This window comes from Cinclus cinclus, chromosome 5 (genome assembly GCF_963662255.1).
Source record: "Cinclus cinclus chromosome 5, bCinCin1.1, whole genome shotgun sequence".
In the NCBI taxonomy this organism is placed as follows: domain Eukaryota; kingdom Metazoa; phylum Chordata; class Aves; order Passeriformes; family Cinclidae; genus Cinclus; species Cinclus cinclus.
In genome coordinates, this window is record NC_085050.1 from 22,831,759 (window position 1) to 22,851,367 (window position 19,609).

Below are 19,609 nucleotides of genomic sequence, written 5' to 3' on the forward strand. Positions count from 1 at the left end.
AGTTCTATTAATTCTATCAAGATAGTTTAATACATGACAATTTGATAATTTCAAATCTCAATAACTATCACCCAAGCAAAATTAACAGGTAGTAAAAGAACTGTTAACTTAAAATGAATATTCATCCAGTAGACCAAAAAACCTAGTACTTTAAAAAAATTTTTATGATTGAAACCAAATCTAACTCAAGTTCATCAAATGCTGAAAATAAAGATTCTCTGCTTTAAATCCCTTTTAAAGAATGTCAGATGTCTTTATGTTATGTCTTGCAATATTTGATGGGTAATATATCAAGGTCATTAGTGATCTAATAGAAACAAACTGAAGTAGTCTAAATTATGAATTATTTATTTTTGGATTTAAATAAAGTATATTATAATTTAATACTTCCTATTAGCTATTGTGGGTTAATATTATTTAAGCAGTGCAAATGCAAGAGTAAAAAAAGCTATTATGCACTTGAAAAGCAAAGTAAGGAGAACAGTATTAAACCAACTCAAAAGTTATTTTACATACTATCCTGTTTGCAGATATGACTAATTAGAAAGCTTAAAAAACAGGAGTATTAGAATGTGGTAACTGTTAGTGAGACTTCTCCAACTTTTACATACTTACTGATGAATCTGCCTAATTCCCTTTTAAACTACTCTGAATTCTATTGATTCTATTGGCTTCAGCACCAAGGAAAGGCAACAGAATGGATCAGACTACATTCATCAAAGACTGTAGTAGCTGTATTAATAGGCAGAACATACAACACTCACATTTGACAAGAAGGAATTATAATTTGAAGGAAGCCTTGTAAAAAGCATAGATTTTTACTCTTTATGAGTACAATCATAGTAGGTTTAGGAGTGAAAGAAAATCTAGCAAGGAGCTGGTAGCTTGAAATGCTTCATCCTAAAGCTTGGTATGAAATGGGGCTACCTGGTTGCTGGACATATGAAGTATTAGTAATTCCTTTTGTTGTAACACGATTTTTGGTGATCACCTATTTTCACAGCCTGGATTTAGGCATAACATTAGATTGAGATGGATAAAAATTAAATTCCTCTTCACTTATTTGAAATACTCCACACACTTAACTAAGCCAACAATATCCTATCTGAAAAATTGTAGTAGCTTCTATAAACAAAATTTAAAATAATAAAAATTCCCATCAAATCTCTAATACATCAAGACAGTAACAAGAACACTTGTTACTTGCAGGTAACATGGATTAATTGATCTACATACATTGGCAATACACGGTTCAATGGTCTGGACGGTCCTTTTCAACAGGACTTTTGCAAGATCAAACGCTTGTTTGTTAAGGTTCTGAAATAAAGAAAATATAATAAATTTTACAGTTTTCCCACACAATAACAAATTTTGAAGAAACATTATCATACTTCCATACTCTGAAAATTAACGTGCACCAAATCTGGCACTGAGAAATGAATTAATTTAAATTAATATTTAAATGTGGTTTTGTTTGCCCCTCACATACTCATTAAAGATACACTCTGTTGCAAGTTCAGCCTTGTCTAGAGTAAAACTGTGCACCGACTTCTCCACAGACCATACCATATGCTCTGAGACAGCCCACAGTGAGACTACAGAAAGTACCTACACTTGGGCAAAGTTAGCAGTTAACTTTCCAAGTAGGCATTTGATTGCAACATGACAAATCTGAATATTATTTATATTGCTATTGAGCAAGAAAAAGAATGTAAGTGTACATCTGAAAAATCTGACTGTTCAAGTCTGTACAAATCCCATATGCAGTATCTCATATTATCTAAGGATTAATGCAGCTTGGAGGAAAAGAAAATAGATTTGGATTAGCTGATTGACCTGACAATTACACATCACTGCAGACAAAATGCAGGTAAAGCCTAGGGATGACTGATTATTGGAAATACAGCATTTGGCAAGTCTGCATTGGGAACAACTCCCACATGTTCTTTTAACTAATAAGATGACAAGGACAGCTCATCAACAGACAGTAAAGAGAACCAAGTGGCCAAAGGCTCAAACAAATACCTCCCCAGTCACCAAAGCACTAAACTGATATCTCATTATCGAAGACAGATGGATTTGTATGAATTCTTCTCAAAAAATATCCCAACACTTTCTCTCCAAACCCAGCCATGAGTAAAATCTTGTTGATTGGTATGCTGGTATTAAACTAAAGGACCGCCAATCTTAAACTTTAAAATACATTTTCTATGGATTTTCAATAGAGCTTCTTCCACAGAACCAAATCAACAACCCAAATACACACACAAACACAGAACACCACAATACCAAAGAACCAAACACCAAAACAGCCTAGAAAAGTAATACATAACTTGACAAAACAAATAATCAACTGTTTCAACTCTTAGGAGAAAAGAAACCCTGTGGGGTCCGGATTATCCATGATATAGAACATGCAGAAGAAAACTGACTTTTAACACATTAAAATGTTTTTAAGAAATAACTTAGTTAAGACTGGAAAGGAAAATATTCACTGAATAGCACTACTTTTCAAGTTAATAAAAAGAACTAGTTTGAGGCCACAGGTCAAAATGTGAGCAAAATGTGACATGCTACTGCTACTGAAAACCTGGATTTACTAGATCAGAGTCACATTAGCACACACAGAGAACAATCACCACAGCATCACTTTACTAAGAATGGATGTACAAATTCAAATAACCTAGATTTGGAGGTAGACAGTATATAATGTCTAATTTTAAAAAAGGCAAAACATGAACAGATTGCCTTATCCAAAACACATTATTTCAGCCTCCTTACAAATTTCCATCAAGTCTTGCCAGACAGATATTTTTGTTACATCACAGCAGAGAATGACAGGCATTTGACTATTTGCACAGACCTAAATGTATGGCTATTGTAGTCATCCTACAGAAAATCAACTGTGCTCTTAAGGCTACAGTGCTTCTGATTGACATACCTAAAGACAAGCAATACAACCACAGAATTTTCTTGAGGATCTGTTCACGAAAGGAGAACATAGTTACGACACTCAGACTCTGCTAGGCAGATCAGACAAAAGAGCTTTCTGGTTGGTTTTATTTTTTGAACTACCATGGTAAAGCAGTCGTTTAAGTGCTGTTGTTACAGGAAACAAAGTAGCACAGACCAACACATTGACCAAATTACAATAGTGAGCACTGACTACAGGATATAATTTGCTCAGTCAATGACCAAGAACTGGTATGACTGGCACCAGTCCTCTAAGTGATACTAAATATGCATCACAAGTCATTATTTACACCAAGTTTATCTCCCTATCAGAGCCTTACTTCTTCATTAGGCAAAACAATAACAATGTTAATGTTAAAGGATCACATTCACTTTTACTTTGCCTAAATCAAGTAGTCACAACACACTGTTAAGTTGTACAAGGTTCTACTGGGCCTTTGTACCCTCAAAGCAATGCCCACCATTGTTAATAGCATCACCTCAGATCACCACTCTCTACCTTCCCTTCCCTTCCTCGTATCTACTGCCTATAATTCATCAGAAGCAACTTACAAAGAACAGTGCATTTTCACAAGGACTCTCATTATAAGAGGCCTCTCCACATCACTAATTTCAATAAGTCATTATCCCACTGCTGTCAATAAAAATCATTTGACAGAATGGCATTATTGTCTCATTATCATGACAGAAGAAATGCGAACTCATCTCAGACAATAGATACTTTTATAAGATTGATGAGAATTCACAGGTAAATGACAATGGTCACATCTTAGTCAATCCCATGCTACATATTTCCATGAATTCTCCCTCTTTATGCAACCAAATGAATAATGCCTGCTTTTATATATTAATTTAATTATACAGTCAGGGATGTACCCAGCTTAATTTTTGTAATTATTTTAAATTAACTAACAAACAAACACATATTTGGTAAACAGAGCATAGTTCATCTACTGTAACTAGTAAATGAAAATTACAGTACTCTGTACTATTTTTGATAAATACAAGTGTTCTAGCAAGAGAATTTTCTTGGTCAGTGTAAGGCATCCCCAGCCTGCACTTCATTTTCCCTTATTTCACAGCTAAAGGAGTTGTATTTATTTTCTTTTTACATTTGTTAAGGCGTTACAGTGAAGGTACTTTAAAAGCTCAAGTGCAGACCCAGTGATCCCCTCTTCAAAGAGCATAACCTGCTCTAGAAAGGGAGTGTGTGTGTTCTGTGTCACTTTGTTCCATATTAGTCAATTAAATGAAAAAGACAGTGCAAGGGGTGGGAGACACAACCAGAAAGGTGCAGCGAAGTCTGACTGGCAAGCTGGGGAGAACAGTAAGACACCACAGAAGTCTTGTTAATATCTTACCCCCACTTCTATTTAATTCAAAAATATTAAATATCTTCTCCATTAAAAAAACCCCAACATATCCCAAAAGCAAAACAACCAACTGCCTGCAATCCTCAAGATAAAATGCTTTTCTATTATGTTTGCTTGAAAACACTTCACTGATGTTTCAGTACAGAGATCCTGAGGTGGCAATCTCCCGGTATTGAATAATCTAGACACAGCTAATCAACAGCACCAGTTAATTCCCAAATGAATGTGAGAAAATAAGAGAGTCACGAGAGCTAAAATGTATAAAGAGATAAAAACAACACGTAAAAGGCAGTAAGTATTATTGTTGTTATAACAGTATACTATTGGCAGACCTTGTGTGCAGGAATGAGGTTAATCAAAATTGAGTCCAGCAGCTCCTGAGTTACTCCATCGCCTTCCATGATGATAGAACTCATCAAATCCAGCATATGCATTTGTACCTTCTGGTTGTGGCTATTACTAAGATCATAAAGAATATTATCAATATTAAATTCTCAGACTCTGGCAAATACTAGTGGTACAATCAAGAAACAACATCTAGTGTTGTCCAGCCTGGACTCCCTTATACTCTCCACATCTCAAAACTATTTTATGTGCCTTATACAAAGGTTCAGAAATCTAGAACAACCTAGTTCTGCTTTAAGAGAATCAAAATAAATAAGGACAGTAACAACCAATACAAAAATATAGATAAAATAATCAGAATGAAGTATACTGCTGTAACGTGGACAATAAATTTTAAAACACATCTACTTTCAGACACACATCTCTCCATAAATGTCAGTAGTTCACACTCACCTGCTTTCCCAGTAGCTCTTCATTTAGGGAAATAAAGACTTCTGTTCAGACATATTTATCTGTAGACTATGCAATGATTCAGTCTACCCCCAAACCTGATGATATTTTGACAGTTAATATAATGGAAGCAATTCAACTTACTTGATAACTGAAAAAAGAGTCCTAAAAAGCTGAATAAAAATGTCATTGCAATCTTCCAACTCAAAGCAGATGTTGTAAGATTTGACCCAAGCTAAATTCTAAAAGAAAAATTAGGATATTTAGGCTAGTGCAAGTTCACATTAAGTAACAAATATAATCATGTTAGCTATATTTTTTTTTCTATTTAAGGAAAAATAATATACAATAGATGTAAATGCTTTGGGGAAAAGAGACTGGATATTTGCTTTGCATATTAAGAGCTCCTAACACAGAGAGTCTTTGCAAAATATATCCAGAAAAAGCTAAATACAGAATGATCTGATTTCTTAAGTATAAAGGCCGATTGACAGAACTTTAGTATAACAACACCTTACTTTTTCTTCATGCTATGAAACAATACAATTTCAAACATCGTGTTTTAAACATTAAATATCTTGTTTATAAATGAGATACTATTTCTATAAGCACACTGAACTCCACCACTTGGCTCTTATCAAGACTATGTTTTGCAATGTTTTTAAAGCAAAAATCTTACATTTCCCTCCCATCACCAATATAGGCACATTTGCATTTTCATCAGCCTTTGAAACTTTCTCTCTTGATAAAATCCTTCAATGCATGGAATTGTGAGATAAAGGCTAAATTTTAATGAATACCAATTGTTTTATAGATCGACAAACTTATTAAACACAAACAGCACTATAAGTACTAAAAGAAGCAATTCACTGAACTTTAATGAGACTGGTGTGATTTACACAGTAAAAGATATTTGCCAGGCATACTGGAGCATCAGGAGAACAACTGATTATACTTCTTAGGCTTACAAAGCTAATACCATCTACTGAAAGTTACAACTATTGTGTTACCTCTAATAAGTAAAAGTATCTGTTAAATTGAGGGCTCTTCGTGTCCTCCAAGCCTTTTAATTGTCTTGTAATAAACAAGAATATGTCCTGTCAAAAAACAAAGTTTACAAGCTTGATTCAGCAAAAAGTGAAAAAACAGTCCTTTAGTAGTGACATCTATCCACATTTTCAAACTCATAATGTGAGAACATTAAATTGTCTTTTTTTGGCACTGACAGAAAGCTATCACAAACAGATACTGGCTATCTAGCATTCCTTTACACATCTCTGGCCCTGAAGTATTACGCTGATTTACAGGATTAAAGCAACTTCTCTTTAATAAAACTAAAACTCAGAACACATAAAAACATTTTTCTGTTGATTTTTTTTTTTGGGGGGGGGTACTGTTTGGTTTGTTTGGGGTTTTCTTGGGGGGGGGGGGAGGGGGAGCTGTTAATATTTTCTCAGTAAGAATAAGGTAGGAGAAAAGCCTTTATTTTATTAAGTTTTTTTACCTTAAGTTTGTCATGGGAAGTATATGGAGCTTCAGGAGCATAGATACGAAATATATCAGCCAAGCAACAAGCTACAAGGAGGCGCACATCTTTATTGGGATTCCTGAGGAAGAATTCAGATGCAAGGTGCAAGGCTAATGGGAGATACTGCTGCTTCTCATCTTCCGAGTCCTGGTCCATATCCATGAAGGTTTTTACCACCATCTGAAAAATATTGAAAAAAATTGAGTTCCTTCTGCTTTTATTCCTTATTACCAGCCAAGACTTTTTAAAAGGATGCAGTGCTATCAATGTGTGTTCTGCTGTTTAATCACAATTAGTACTTGAATTTTTTTTGTTAGGACAAATATTAGAAGAAGAGAAGCGTTAATCTGATTCTTACAGGTTTATTGAATTTGATGCTTTAGATTACGACACTGAAAACCACGTTACAGTTCTGCTTATTTTGTCAATTTTAACCTGAGGGACAGCACAGAAACTGCTGTGCACAGATGAGGCTGGAGATGGCTGCACCTCTTCCTCAAAGCAGTCCCACTGCAATTCCAAGTGAGGACTCACCTCAGTGTGAATGGTGCAAGGGGCTGTACGCCATCTGGCCTAACGCACGGCTACAGTACAATGCAGCTGCTTTAGAGCTGTGCCAGGACCAGATGAGAGACCACTCTTAATACTCTGCCTCTACTGAGGCACAGACTTCACAAAGTACTTCACATATGCACAATCTTTCTATCTAGTTTAAACAAACTAGATACTGGATAATTTAAGCCTTCCTGAAAAATAAGTCTTTACACCACAGATCTCTCTTCCTGCATATTTAGAGCTGCATCTTTAGCCTTATTAACATCATGCAAAAAATTTAACCACATGGTTTCCTCACTTCTTCCAGCGCAGCTAAGAACTACTAATTCCTATGACATTCCACCAAAATAGTTTATTTTTAATTATTATACAACCCCAGTTAAGTGAAACTTCTCAACATAATGATTGGGCATAACTGAAAGTAAGAATTTAGTTAGAAGAAATAAAAAGTTGAAGATTTAACTTCTAGAATAGTGTTTACTAATGGATGAGAATGACTTCTAGGATGCCAGCACAGAATGGGCAGACATTGCAGGGACTTAGAATGACCTTAGTGAAATCAGTCTCTGTGTTCCATTCCTCCACATCACTTGAGCATCCTTAGAGTTAAAACTGTGAAGGACAGGCACACTGCATACCAGTAGGATTTGGTATGCCCACTGTAGACACAGTATACACAATGCACACAATGAAGAGATACAAGACAGAACAAAGAATGATAAATCTTGATGAGTCAAATTTGTCTGTAAAACAATAACAGTAAAACACAAAAGAAGAACGAGCTCACACAGCTAATAAATACATCTCATACTCTAACCAGAATTTTTTTGTTATGGTGTCGTTCAAATTATCCTAGGGCTGCTTCTCCATTATTAAGTATGTCCCTGCTTCCAACATGAAAGTGCTGTGTTTCAGCTTTCTTTCCTGCAGGAGCGTTGAGGGGTAGGACGGTCGGGATGGATGGAGACGAGAGATCTCTAAAGCCAGGTCTTGGAACTTGTGGTTTGTTGCAAAGGGCGTGGGTGAAACGGCCCTGCCTGGAGCTGCCAGCTGCAGCTTGGAGCAGGCCCGGGAGAGCAAGAGAACAAGAAAGTAAGAAGTAAGAACAATAGTAAAAGGAAGGGCAAGAGAGTAAGAGAGTAAAAAGTAAGAGGTAACAGCTAAGAGTAAAATGAAGCATAAGAGCTAAGAGTTAGGAGTAGAAGGAAAGGTAAGAGAGTGAGGTTCCTGTTACAATACAATAAATCTTCTGTGTTGAATATTCTAATTTTCATTAACCAATTCAATACAAGATACAAATCCTATAGCATTTACATACAGCCTATAAGAATCACTACATTACCATACTGTGTTACACTTTAAACCCTAAAAACTACTCTTTGGACCCCTTCGGCCAAGCTAGTAGGGTCTGCTCTGACCCTTGGACCTGTCTGCAAGCAGAGGGAATTGTTCAGTCAAGAGGGGATTACTTTCAGCTGGCCATACTATGGTTTTCCAGTTGTTCAGTAACTAGGGTTGGGTATCTCAAAGATGGCTTTCATTTCAATCTTGCTCATAGTATCCATATTCTCAAAATCTTTTGCCATGCGATCATATTTATAAAGTTTTCCTGTTTCATCTTTCCCAACACTTTCCTTCCCGAGTTTTGAAATATAGTTTTAAATTCAAATGTTATAAATTAAAATAAACGTTGACAGCAACCTCTCCTACAGTACATTACTTAAAAATCCTTCTCCGTTTCCACTAGAAATGTACAAGTATAATCCAATTTGCCACAAAGACAAAAAAGAGGAGATGAGAGACGAGAAAAACCCTACACAAAAACAAACAGAAAAAAAAAAAGAACTTTATACCTACAGTCCAGAAAAACACGAATTGTAACTTACTGGTCTTTTTCCTAAAAAATATTCTTAAGCTGTGCTTTAAAGCCCTAGCTGAATGCACAAAAACCATTCTTCTACTGTCAACTTATGTCTTCCTGTTACAGGGCCATTTGTTGCTGTGTCCTGGGGTGCATCAGGCACAGCATCACCAGCTGGTCAAGGGAGGGGATTGTCCTGCTCTGCTCGGGTAGCCTCACCTGGAGTCCTGGATGCAGCCAGAGATTGATCTGCTAAAATAATCTGATAACGAAACTGAAAACCTAAAATAAACTCTATAGATACAAAAGGCTAAAGTCAAAATAATTTAAGTTTTGAATCTCCAAACTGGAAATCACTCATTATCACGCTAAGAGTTTTTATTCCTGAAACATGTGATCAAACTAACAGGAACTCACTACTTTTTCAGATTACAGTATTACTATCTAACTGATGTCTGGCTCTACAGTTGAAACTATCTAGAACACTAATATTAATTTATACAAAAAGCATACAGACTTAGCAGCTTTCACAACAAAAATCTGTTACTACACTCTGGGTAGAACAAGGGACAGAAAGATAGTCTCTACTAATATTAATGTAACATCATCCATTCCTTTCCAAACAACTGAGCAGACAATTTAAACACTAATTCTAGCAAATGTAAACAGAATACAGCTATACACATTTATGACTAAATTCATTCTGTATCACTTTTGATTGAATGCATCTCCAATAATTTGTCACATATTGGTACTTAAGTTAGCTTGAAAAAATAAAGCATTATAACTATTATAAAAATTGACATTGTCATTTTTACCACAGCACCCTGAAATTCTAATTATCAGAGCAAAATCTTACTCTCACAGACTGCAAATAAGTGAAATGACTGGATTATAACATTGGAGAAATGCAAACGCCTTCACTCAAATTAGCAAGAACAGCTAAATGAAGACTGCTAAAGTCACTCTCAGCATGTTATGAGTATACTGAAAATTGAAAAGTTAAAGCTTTCAGGAAGGTGTTCATCTGATTGCATCAACCATGCAGTGTGCAAGCCAGTCACTCTGGGTTACTCTTTCACCCACAGGAGAGAAATACACAGACCCTGAGTTCAAACACAGATGTCTATGATGACATCTACAGATGTTGGCTTAGTTTTGCCCTGGAACTCTGCACCAACCATGAAAAAACTCAGTGAGACTAGAGGCCTGAAATGAGGCAAAATGATCAATACCTGCAGCATCTTGTGAGACTGTCAGCCTTTCAACTGCACTGAAACACACACACAAGGTTGCCAAAGGGCTCTTCACACACTGCCCACATCTCACATGCAGCTTACATGTGGCCTGTTTCCAAAGATGAAATCAGCATGGTAGCTTGCCTTTATGTGACTCAGCTGTGGCTCTTGTGCAAGAGCTATGCCTCAGACAGGAATACTAACTTTTGCTGTTCCGATCTGCAGGATTTAGGAAACTGGTTTGCTGGAACAGGAAGCCCATCTACTGCTGAAACATACTGATGACTCCAGCAATATAGGGGGCAGAGGTATATAAACACCTAGAGGGGATAGGGTTATCAGTACAGACAGCAAAAAGACTCAAATCAGCAGCTGCAGCGGGGAGGAAGCAGGCAGATCTAGAAAAGCCTTGCTGCAGTTGGCAGGACAAGCATAAACCTCCAAGCCAATCACAGCAGGGGGAAGGCGTGTACATGTTGAATTTGTTTTACTGTTCTGACACCAGCTTATTCACAGGGCTCCAAAGCAGTAACATTTAACAACCTTTGACTTGTAAAAAGACCAGGAAAAAATACTCAGTATTTTAGAAAACCTTTTGCAGTCACTGAAAGAAGAAATTCAACAATTGAGAAAATTTGATATCATTTGTTATAACAGGGATGATACTGTAAAATAACTTCAGTACTAGGATTAAATTACAAAATATATTTGAAAGTAAAACTTAACCAAATGGATGTGAACCCAGATGACACTTCATGAGCTAGGACAATTCAAGCAGAGATGCCAAGAAAAGGCTGAAATCACAGCAGACCCAAATAATGCAACTCTGTCATCAGAGTGTTTTTACATCTTTCCTCACAGTACCACAGGTGATTCTTGCCATTAACTATTAACATTATATTATATTTTTATCTCACATCTCACAGTAAAACTTAGCAAAATGTTTCACAGACATGTGAACTCTGTGTGTCTGAAAAAAATACTTCTATGTGGCAGAGATTTAGAGTCCTATGCGTCAGCCAGAAGCACCAAACAAAAGTGGGAAAAAGAGACATTGAAGTGTGAAGAAAAGAAAAATACTCAAATCAGGAGGACTTGATTGTTATTTCAAAATCTTTAAATTCCTGAAAAATGAAATCACAAATGTAGTAACACAGGTTTTGTCGGCTTTTCTTTAAACAAGCAAAATAATCCCAAACAACTATACACACACCACCCCAAGCTAATGCCCAAACAAGGGAGATACCAACTGAATAGAAAGCACCAAATATTGAGGTAATAATCAAGAAATTACATCTTGCCAGTAAATCCAACAGGCTGACATCAACAGAACTTTATAATACAAACCAAACCCGGAATGGTCAAATGAACCCAGAAGCCAAGAAAAACAGGGTAACATGTGAAAAGCAAATTACTTTGATAACCTTCATCTCAAAACAGCTCATGCCTTTAATAAAGATAATCAACACTCTATACAAGACTGACCATGACAAGAAGCTTAGTTTGAGTGTCAAGAATAGCATCACATTGAGCCACATGTCAACTGAGGAGCTCGAAAGAGATGAAAACTAGGCTAATACTGTCTCCTTAGCCCCTTCCTAAAGTGATAAACTGAAAGAATGTCTTGGAACTGAATCAATTTATTGGTGGAGAATGATGTTATAGCTGACCCTACTTCCATAAAAAACTGTGGTATGAGAAGTAGGAATTGATGGTGGTAACAGTTACAGAATGGCAGTAGAGGACAGGATACTCTATGAGAAGAACAGAAATACCAAAAAATCACCATTGGTAAACCATCACATGCTTATTGCTTAAATCCAAGAACTTATGCTATTAAGACCATATCTGCTGTAAAGAACAGAAAAGGAGAAAGATGAACATTTAGTCGGCAATTGTAAAGAATTTATGAGCCAACAACAGGCTATGTACATGAAAACAATCAAAATGCAATTGCAGGATATGGCAGAGGAAGGAAGGAAAAAAATCAGCAATACAACTCATGAAATGCTAAAAATACTAAATGCTGATTGGAAACACATTACTCAGTCCTGATTACCTTCACTAATTAAAAAATAAAATAAAAATGACACAGGTACAGAAGGTATCTGCCAAAGGAGTCTCAAATGCCTTTCCTTGTAAGGAGACATTTATCAGACTGTGCTAATTAAGAACAACAGCTGAAAACTTCTTTGGGGCCAGTATTTTGTTAATGATCTGGACTAAGGGATTGGGTGCACCCTCAGTAAATTCACAGATGACACTAAGTAGGGTGGGAATGTTGTCTGCTGGAGGGCAGAAGGCTCTGCAGAAGCACCTGGACAGTACAGACTGGTGGGCCAAGGCCAATGCTATGAAGTTCAGCAAGGCCCAGTTCTGCACTTGGGTCACAGCAACCTCAGGCAGTGCCACAGGCTGGGAGAGAGTGGTTGGAAAGCTGCCTAGTGGTAAAGGACCTAGGAATGCTGGTCAACAGCTGCTGAATATGAGCCAGGGTGTGCCCAGGCAGCCAAGAAGGCCAATGGCATCCAGGCCCGTGTCTGCAAAAGTGTGGCCAGCAGGACCAGGGCAGTGACTGACCCTCTATATTTGGCACTGGTGAGATCACACCCTCAATGCTGTTTCCAGTTCTGGGCCCCTAAGTTCAGGAAAGACTTTAAAGTGCTGGAGCAAGACCAGAGAAGGGCAATGCCCCATTTTCACTACAAATTCTTTTATCTATATTCTCTGACAACACATTTAACTGGCTCTGGATAACCTGGGGAACGGAAAAAAGAAAACGAAAAGTTGAACAAAAGACAATAATATAAAGCATATACCCTTTGAGGTGCAAAGACTATTTGCTTTCTTGTTTATGTCAATCTCCTCCTCACCATGTGCAGCCAATGAACAGTGTTTCCAGATGCGACAACAAATTTATCATATGAGATGTAAAGTTGATGCAGCAACAGCAATGGTAGCCATAGCAATACCCCCCTTCCCCCAACTGGGCAAACAGTTCAACTGGCCATTCTTCCCCTGGGGACTGACCTACACCAGGCTTTTCTTGGGAGTTCCAGCCAACTGACCAATCACAAGCAAAGAAGTCACAGATTGGTAATTTACCACTATCTTCTCATTGGTGAAACAGCATATTCTGTATTATTTTAATTACATCAAGCAAGTCAGATTGATTTAATAACTAGATTATTGGAAAATAATCTGACATACGAAAAAGTAGAAAGACTGACTCCTATGACTACTACTTGTAATAAAAACAGTATATGGAGCAGATAGCTCATGGGTTACTTGAAGGAACTTCCTTGATACACATTTTGAAGTAACTACAAAGTGAATTCAAATATCACATAAATAGGACAAGTACTGTTACCAAACTGGGAGAGAGATGGTACAATTACCTACATATAATATCTTCATAATCAATACACAGTAGAATTCCAGTTCTGTTGTAAAGCTGTAAGAATCCTCATAGTAAAATGAATACAACAGAAGGGGGGAAACAAGGCAAATAAAATTAGAAAAATCAGATGCCCTAATCCAAAATACTTTTCATGGCACAAATTAGAACATGTTTTTTAAATTGTGCTTCAATATTTTGCTCAGCAAAAATCAGTCACATACTGACAATCAGATTGCCATCTTGGTTACAGCAACTCATATGGACTGCTGCAAGGAAAAAGTTCCAAGAAAGTATGCTTCCCAAGATTACAGAGGTGCAAAAGGAAGTAAAAGTCTGTCCATCCTTCCCAGCAGAAGATAATCCTAATGCTGTCACCTCTGCATGTGATAAATGTTGTACTCTTTGGCCATGAACAAGCCCATGGAAAAAAATCAGATTCATGATGTGCAACAAAGAAAATACTACATGGCTTTTCTTATCACCACAACCTCGTCAGAATATATTTTGCTCAGAACTACTTTAGACAATATCACTGATTTTAAATTTTTACTAAAGTAGATTTTGAAAGATTCAAAACTATTTTTGTACACCTTCAGTTCCTTTACCACCAAATGCAATAGTAATGTACTTTTTCCTCCAGTATTTTAAACCCAAGTCAATTTATTTTGTGTAAGAACAACCTGTAAATTTAATTACATTCACACTATTGCAACAATACAATGAAAGGAATCTTTATAATCTGTCATTTCTTGCGAAATGATGACTATTGAGTAATCACATGCAACAAATTCATAGCTGTTTGGAGACAGGTTTGAACTGTGTACCGCTAAGATTACTGGTTGGCAAACAGGTCTGAATTTCTGTCTGGTTTTGGCTTCATGTGACACGGAGATCCCGTTTAACCACTTGCAGCCACCATCTCCTTCTCCCTTTCCTCTTACTCACCCTGCCCTGCTTCTTGCCATGCAGTGCCAGCACACTTGTTGAACAATTCCATGATTAAATTCAATTTTCTGATCTGTCTGAAAAGCCTCTTGGGCAAAGTCCTGGATAGTTTTCTGACAGGCATAGTTAGATCCGAGACAGACCTGATACATTCCAGAAGCAAGAAGGTAGTTAGACTTCAACAGCCCAGAGCAGGAAGGGAAAACGTAAGCCCTTCCAGTGCATAAATTCTTAACCACCAACCCAACAGAGGCACGAATTCCTAACCTTACTAGTGGCAAGCTCAGGAAGCATGAAACAGGCAGCTATAGATAGCCAAATCCTACTAGATCCCCTGAAAATTTACCTTTAATTCTATTTAGTAAAAACTGGCATAAGATGTGATCAGCAATTGTTTTAAATTCAAGGTCTCAGAAATGTGTTGCTACAGTAATTTTCAGAAGTTGTATCCAATGTGTCAATTAAATTCTTCATTTTATTTTAATAATCTGTTTCCAGGGGTTTTATCATGACCTGAGACAGCAGAGGTTTCCCATTTACCTTCAAAGGCCATCTTTTTCTTTGCCTTCCAGGTTCTTATTATTTTCATCATCCTCAACCTCATGCCTTTGGAGGCAAAGGTTCACTATAGTATGGCACAGAGTACATTCTCATAGTATGCAAACAAGCATACCTGTTTGATTCATATAAAGGAAGCATAAAACAGTATTCACCATCTGCCTCCTTATCCAGCACTAAGTTCCATAAGGTTTTTCAACAGAAGCTGTTCAGTCAAAGATTTCATTGAGCAGCCTCAACTGATGCATCAGAATTCCCTTATTTAGTCCTTTACAACTTCATGAAGTCATAGTTTTATTTTCTCTCATTATTCCTCACTATGCTTTAATGAACATTAAACCTAAAAGCTCCCACTGGGTCAATTCCATTCAAATTATTTGACTTAATACAAATTCTCCTTAGTTGTGATGAACAAAACCAACTCACCTCATCACATTTCCCAAACAGCTAAAAGGTTTTCAAGTGTGCAAAGTACTACCTGACATTAGGTCACTGTATGGGTTGTGACCAACAAAAATATTTCTTTGTAACTGCTTTTTATTTACAAGCAGCTTTGGATGACATGGCAATACTTGGCTATTCAATCCAAGACCTTTTGAAGTTATTTTAATGCAAGAAACATGGAGAAATATTGTTAGTTTGGTTGTATCAATATTGCAACCCCGAAAGTATTTTGTTATCCCAGTTCTAAACTGGTTTGGTGTCACAGCACCAATTTTACTTTTTTTTAAGGGATTCAGTTCTCAGCAGTATCTAGTCTTTAATACTGGAAAGATTTGTAACGGCATTCTTTGCAATTTTCCCGCCAAAGACTAGTAATTGTTTAAATATCCTAAGAAGATTCTTAAAGATACCTAAATTCTCAAACTTTGCTTCCACATAAACAAGAGAGTGTTGCAGAAGGACTAAAAAGAGCCTATTTTTAAAATGTTCTAATGATAATTCATCAGTTAGCAGCATTTCCTTAAGAAGTCCTCCTCCCCTAGGTATAATGGCAAGTGTTATATATGGATGGGGTAAAGCCAAAATAATCTTCAAACCTTATTCTCCATGGTGAAGGAATTTCTGTTTCCAAATGAAGTTTCGCAAATACTTTGATAATAGCTTCCAGATGTGAGAGAGAGGATTCTTCACAACTAGCTCAGTGCTGTGTGTTAAGTCATTTTCTCTTCCAAAGAGAAGGTGGTGCTAGACTAAACAATGGCATTTGCATTTCTATTGTGAATTGACTGTAAGGATTCATTTTGAAGTGATTAAGATCAATTCTTACAACACAATCATGTATTAGGGTTTCACATTAAACACACCTAGGAAAGCTCTGCTACCAGCAGTACTGGTGTTGTAAAGACTATATCCAAGTCTATTTCTACACTAGGGTGCAGGTGCATCCCATGGTACATCCTACACTCTCCTGACAACCAGAAGCAGCACCATGCTTTTTCCTGCTTGTGTTTTGTAGTAGGTTGATCTTGGCTGGATGCCAGACACCCACCAAAGCCTCTCTACCACACCCCTCCACAGCTGGACAGGGAAGAGAAAACAAAGGGTTCATGAGTTGAGATACAGAGAGTGATCACTCACCAAATGCTATCACAGGCAAAACAGGCTCTTATTAGAAATAATTTATTTATTACTAACAAAATCAGAGCAGGATAATGAGAATTAAATCCTTAAAAACACCTTCTCTCCTATCCCTCCCTCCTTCCCAGCTCTACCTCCTCCCCCAGGAGCAGAGAGAAACAGGGAATGGGGATTATGATCAGTTTGTCACATGTTGTCACTTCTCAGGAGGGGAGAAGTCCCCTTGCTCCAGCGTGGGGTCTCTCCCCCCGGAGACAGTTCTCCAAGAACTCCAACAGGAGTTCATCTCACAATCAATACTTCTCCACAAACTGCTCCAACACAGGTCACCCTTCCACAGGGTGCAGTCCTTCAAGGACAGGCTGTTCCTGCGTGGGTCCCCAGGGGGTCCCGAGTCCTACAAGGACACCTGATCTGGCAGGGGCTCCTCTCTCCATGGGTATGCAGATCCCTCCCAGGGTCCTGCTCCAGACAGGCCTCCCACAGGGTCACAGCCTCCTCTCAGGCATCCACCAGCACTGGTGTGGGTCTCCTCCACAGGCTGCAGGTGGATCTCAGCATCTCTGTGGTCCTCTGCAGGCTGCAGGGGCACAGCTGCCTCACCTCACAGCTACAGGGGAATGAATCTCAGCTCCAGTGCCTGGAGCACCTCCTCTGCCACCTCCTCCACTGACCTGGGTGTCTGCAGGGTTGTTACTCTCATATATTCTCACCTCTCTCTTTCTCTGGTTTCCATCAACACAAACAATTATTTTTTTCCTTCTTAAATCTGTTAACACAGAGGCATTACCACCATTTCTATTTGGCCCAGCCTTGGAGAGCAGCACATTCATCTTTGGAGCCATCAGGGACTGGCTCTGCCAGACACAGAGGAAGCTTCTGGCAGCTTCTCACAGAAGCCACCCCGATAGCCCGCCCCCACTACAAAAGGTTAGTCACTCAATCCCAATACATGTTTCAACACAATCAATAAATGAGACCAAAAAAAAGTTTCTTCCAAGAAAAGCATTTTTCTCTTTCAGCAATCTTGTAAACTGATTCAGCTGAAGACCTCATAAAGCATAAAATATCAACTTTTTGGACCCTGATCTTTAACTGACTGCACATTCTTATTTCTTTTAAAAGCAGAAAAAAAATATTCTTTTATCTGTGACAGTAAGAAAAGAAATAAATTAGAATTTCTTTAATGCAACTTGTTGAATGACCTGCAATTGCACAAAATGATGTCCCACACTGTAACAGAACAACGGTACCATGGGTTGACAAGAAAATACTCTTTAGTTATGACATGAATTTTCTGGTTTGTTTAAGAGCCAGATTCCAATGCACCTTAGAATTGAAAATCGGGGCAAATCATGTAAGACTCTAGCATAAATCATACTTAGTGACCAAACTTCACTGAAGAATTTTGTCTCTTGTCATCTACTGGAGTCACAGTACAATACTGTCATATTAACAACAATTATACAGAATGCAAAAACTGAGAGTTGCCGTTCCCAATGCAAAAGGCTGGACAAAAATCAGATTTGTAAAACTGTAAAAATCTTCGGTCTTTCACAATCAAAACTTATACTACCAACCAGTAACAACAAAAAACACCAACAAACCAGAACATCAAACCAGTTCCCCAGAAGGCACTGGCTGCCACGGAGATCTCTGTCAGCAGCTGGTGAGGTGCCTACCAAATGAGATGCACTGCTGAAAAGAATTTCTGACCAGACAAATTATCTTTCTGCAATGAAGCACTGTTTTACCAGACCATTTTGCTACCTATTGAACACTATTATCAGTATCAGAAACAGACCCCCCCCGACCCCCTGCACACCACAGCTTTGTCTTTAGGCAGGTACCAAGCTCAAAACTAAGGCACTGCAAAATTGAATGAATGCAAAATGCAAGAATTTTCTTACTTTGTGCGTGTTTGGTAGTTTAATTTTATTTTTACCTAGTCCCATCAAAAACAAAGTTTCTGAAAATTCCTAAAGCACAGGGAAAAACTGTTGCAAAAAATTGGACCTGAAACTTATCTGTAGTGGTTTTCTCGGCTGTAAGTCTTATTTTTTTAATAAGGAGGAAGAAAATTATTTCTAATAAATGTATAAAAAGTATTGTATTTGTAGAATTCATTTAGCAAGCCTGAATTATTTTACTGTGCATAATGCCAAATACCCCTAAGTAATAGACTGACTTATGATATATGTAAAATGAATAATATTTTTAAGGTATTTTCCATTTAAAAATTGTCATTACAAAAGAATGGGAGACCAAAGGAAAAATAAAAAGGCACCAATATTGCTGATATAAGGACAGGAAAGTCAAATCCACAGTGCTCAGCAAAAGGATGATGTTAAAGACCTAATAATTATGTGTAGGATATTCAGTTTCTGAGAAACAAACCTGTAAAATCAATGATATAACTACACGATTCTAACATTGGTAGCAAAGAATAATATGATAAGTCTTCAAGAAATTATTATTACCATCATAATTGCCAATATTAAACATGTTGAAATATTTCAAATCAAATATATTATTTATAGAAGCATTCTCCTGGACTTTACAGGACAGTCCTTAAAAGGCTGGATTTAATGTTATAACTGTTATAACATGATAACACATGTAGACTTTTCCACTTTGAGCATGGGAGTAATGCGCATTTATACATCCAAACAAAAAGTAAAAATGAAAAGGTAGAAACAGGAGAGAAACAACAAATAAACAAAGACCAAAAATCAGGTTCTCTCATTTGTGTCTCTGTATCATACCTACCTTTATTTGCTCGGTCTTGACATTTACACCCAA

The 19,609-nt window shown here is 37.3% G+C and overlaps 1 protein-coding gene across 1 annotated transcript in view; it reads right to left on the reverse strand.

The window, feature by feature from the left end:
- The window catches only part of PDS5A (PDS5 cohesin associated factor A), a 75,667-nt gene that overhangs the window by 37,658 nt on the left and 18,400 nt on the right, over window positions 1-19,609 (reverse strand). The window contains exons 3-7 of the mRNA XM_062492722.1: window positions 6,646-6,849; window positions 6,152-6,238; window positions 5,286-5,383; window positions 4,679-4,805; window positions 1,237-1,317 (exon numbers count right to left, since the gene is read on the reverse strand). Coding sequence (XP_062348706.1) covers window positions 1,237-1,317; window positions 4,679-4,805; window positions 5,286-5,383; window positions 6,152-6,238; window positions 6,646-6,849 — 597 coding nt within the window. The remainder of the gene's footprint in view (window positions 1-1,236; window positions 1,318-4,678; window positions 4,806-5,285; window positions 5,384-6,151; window positions 6,239-6,645; window positions 6,850-19,609) is intronic.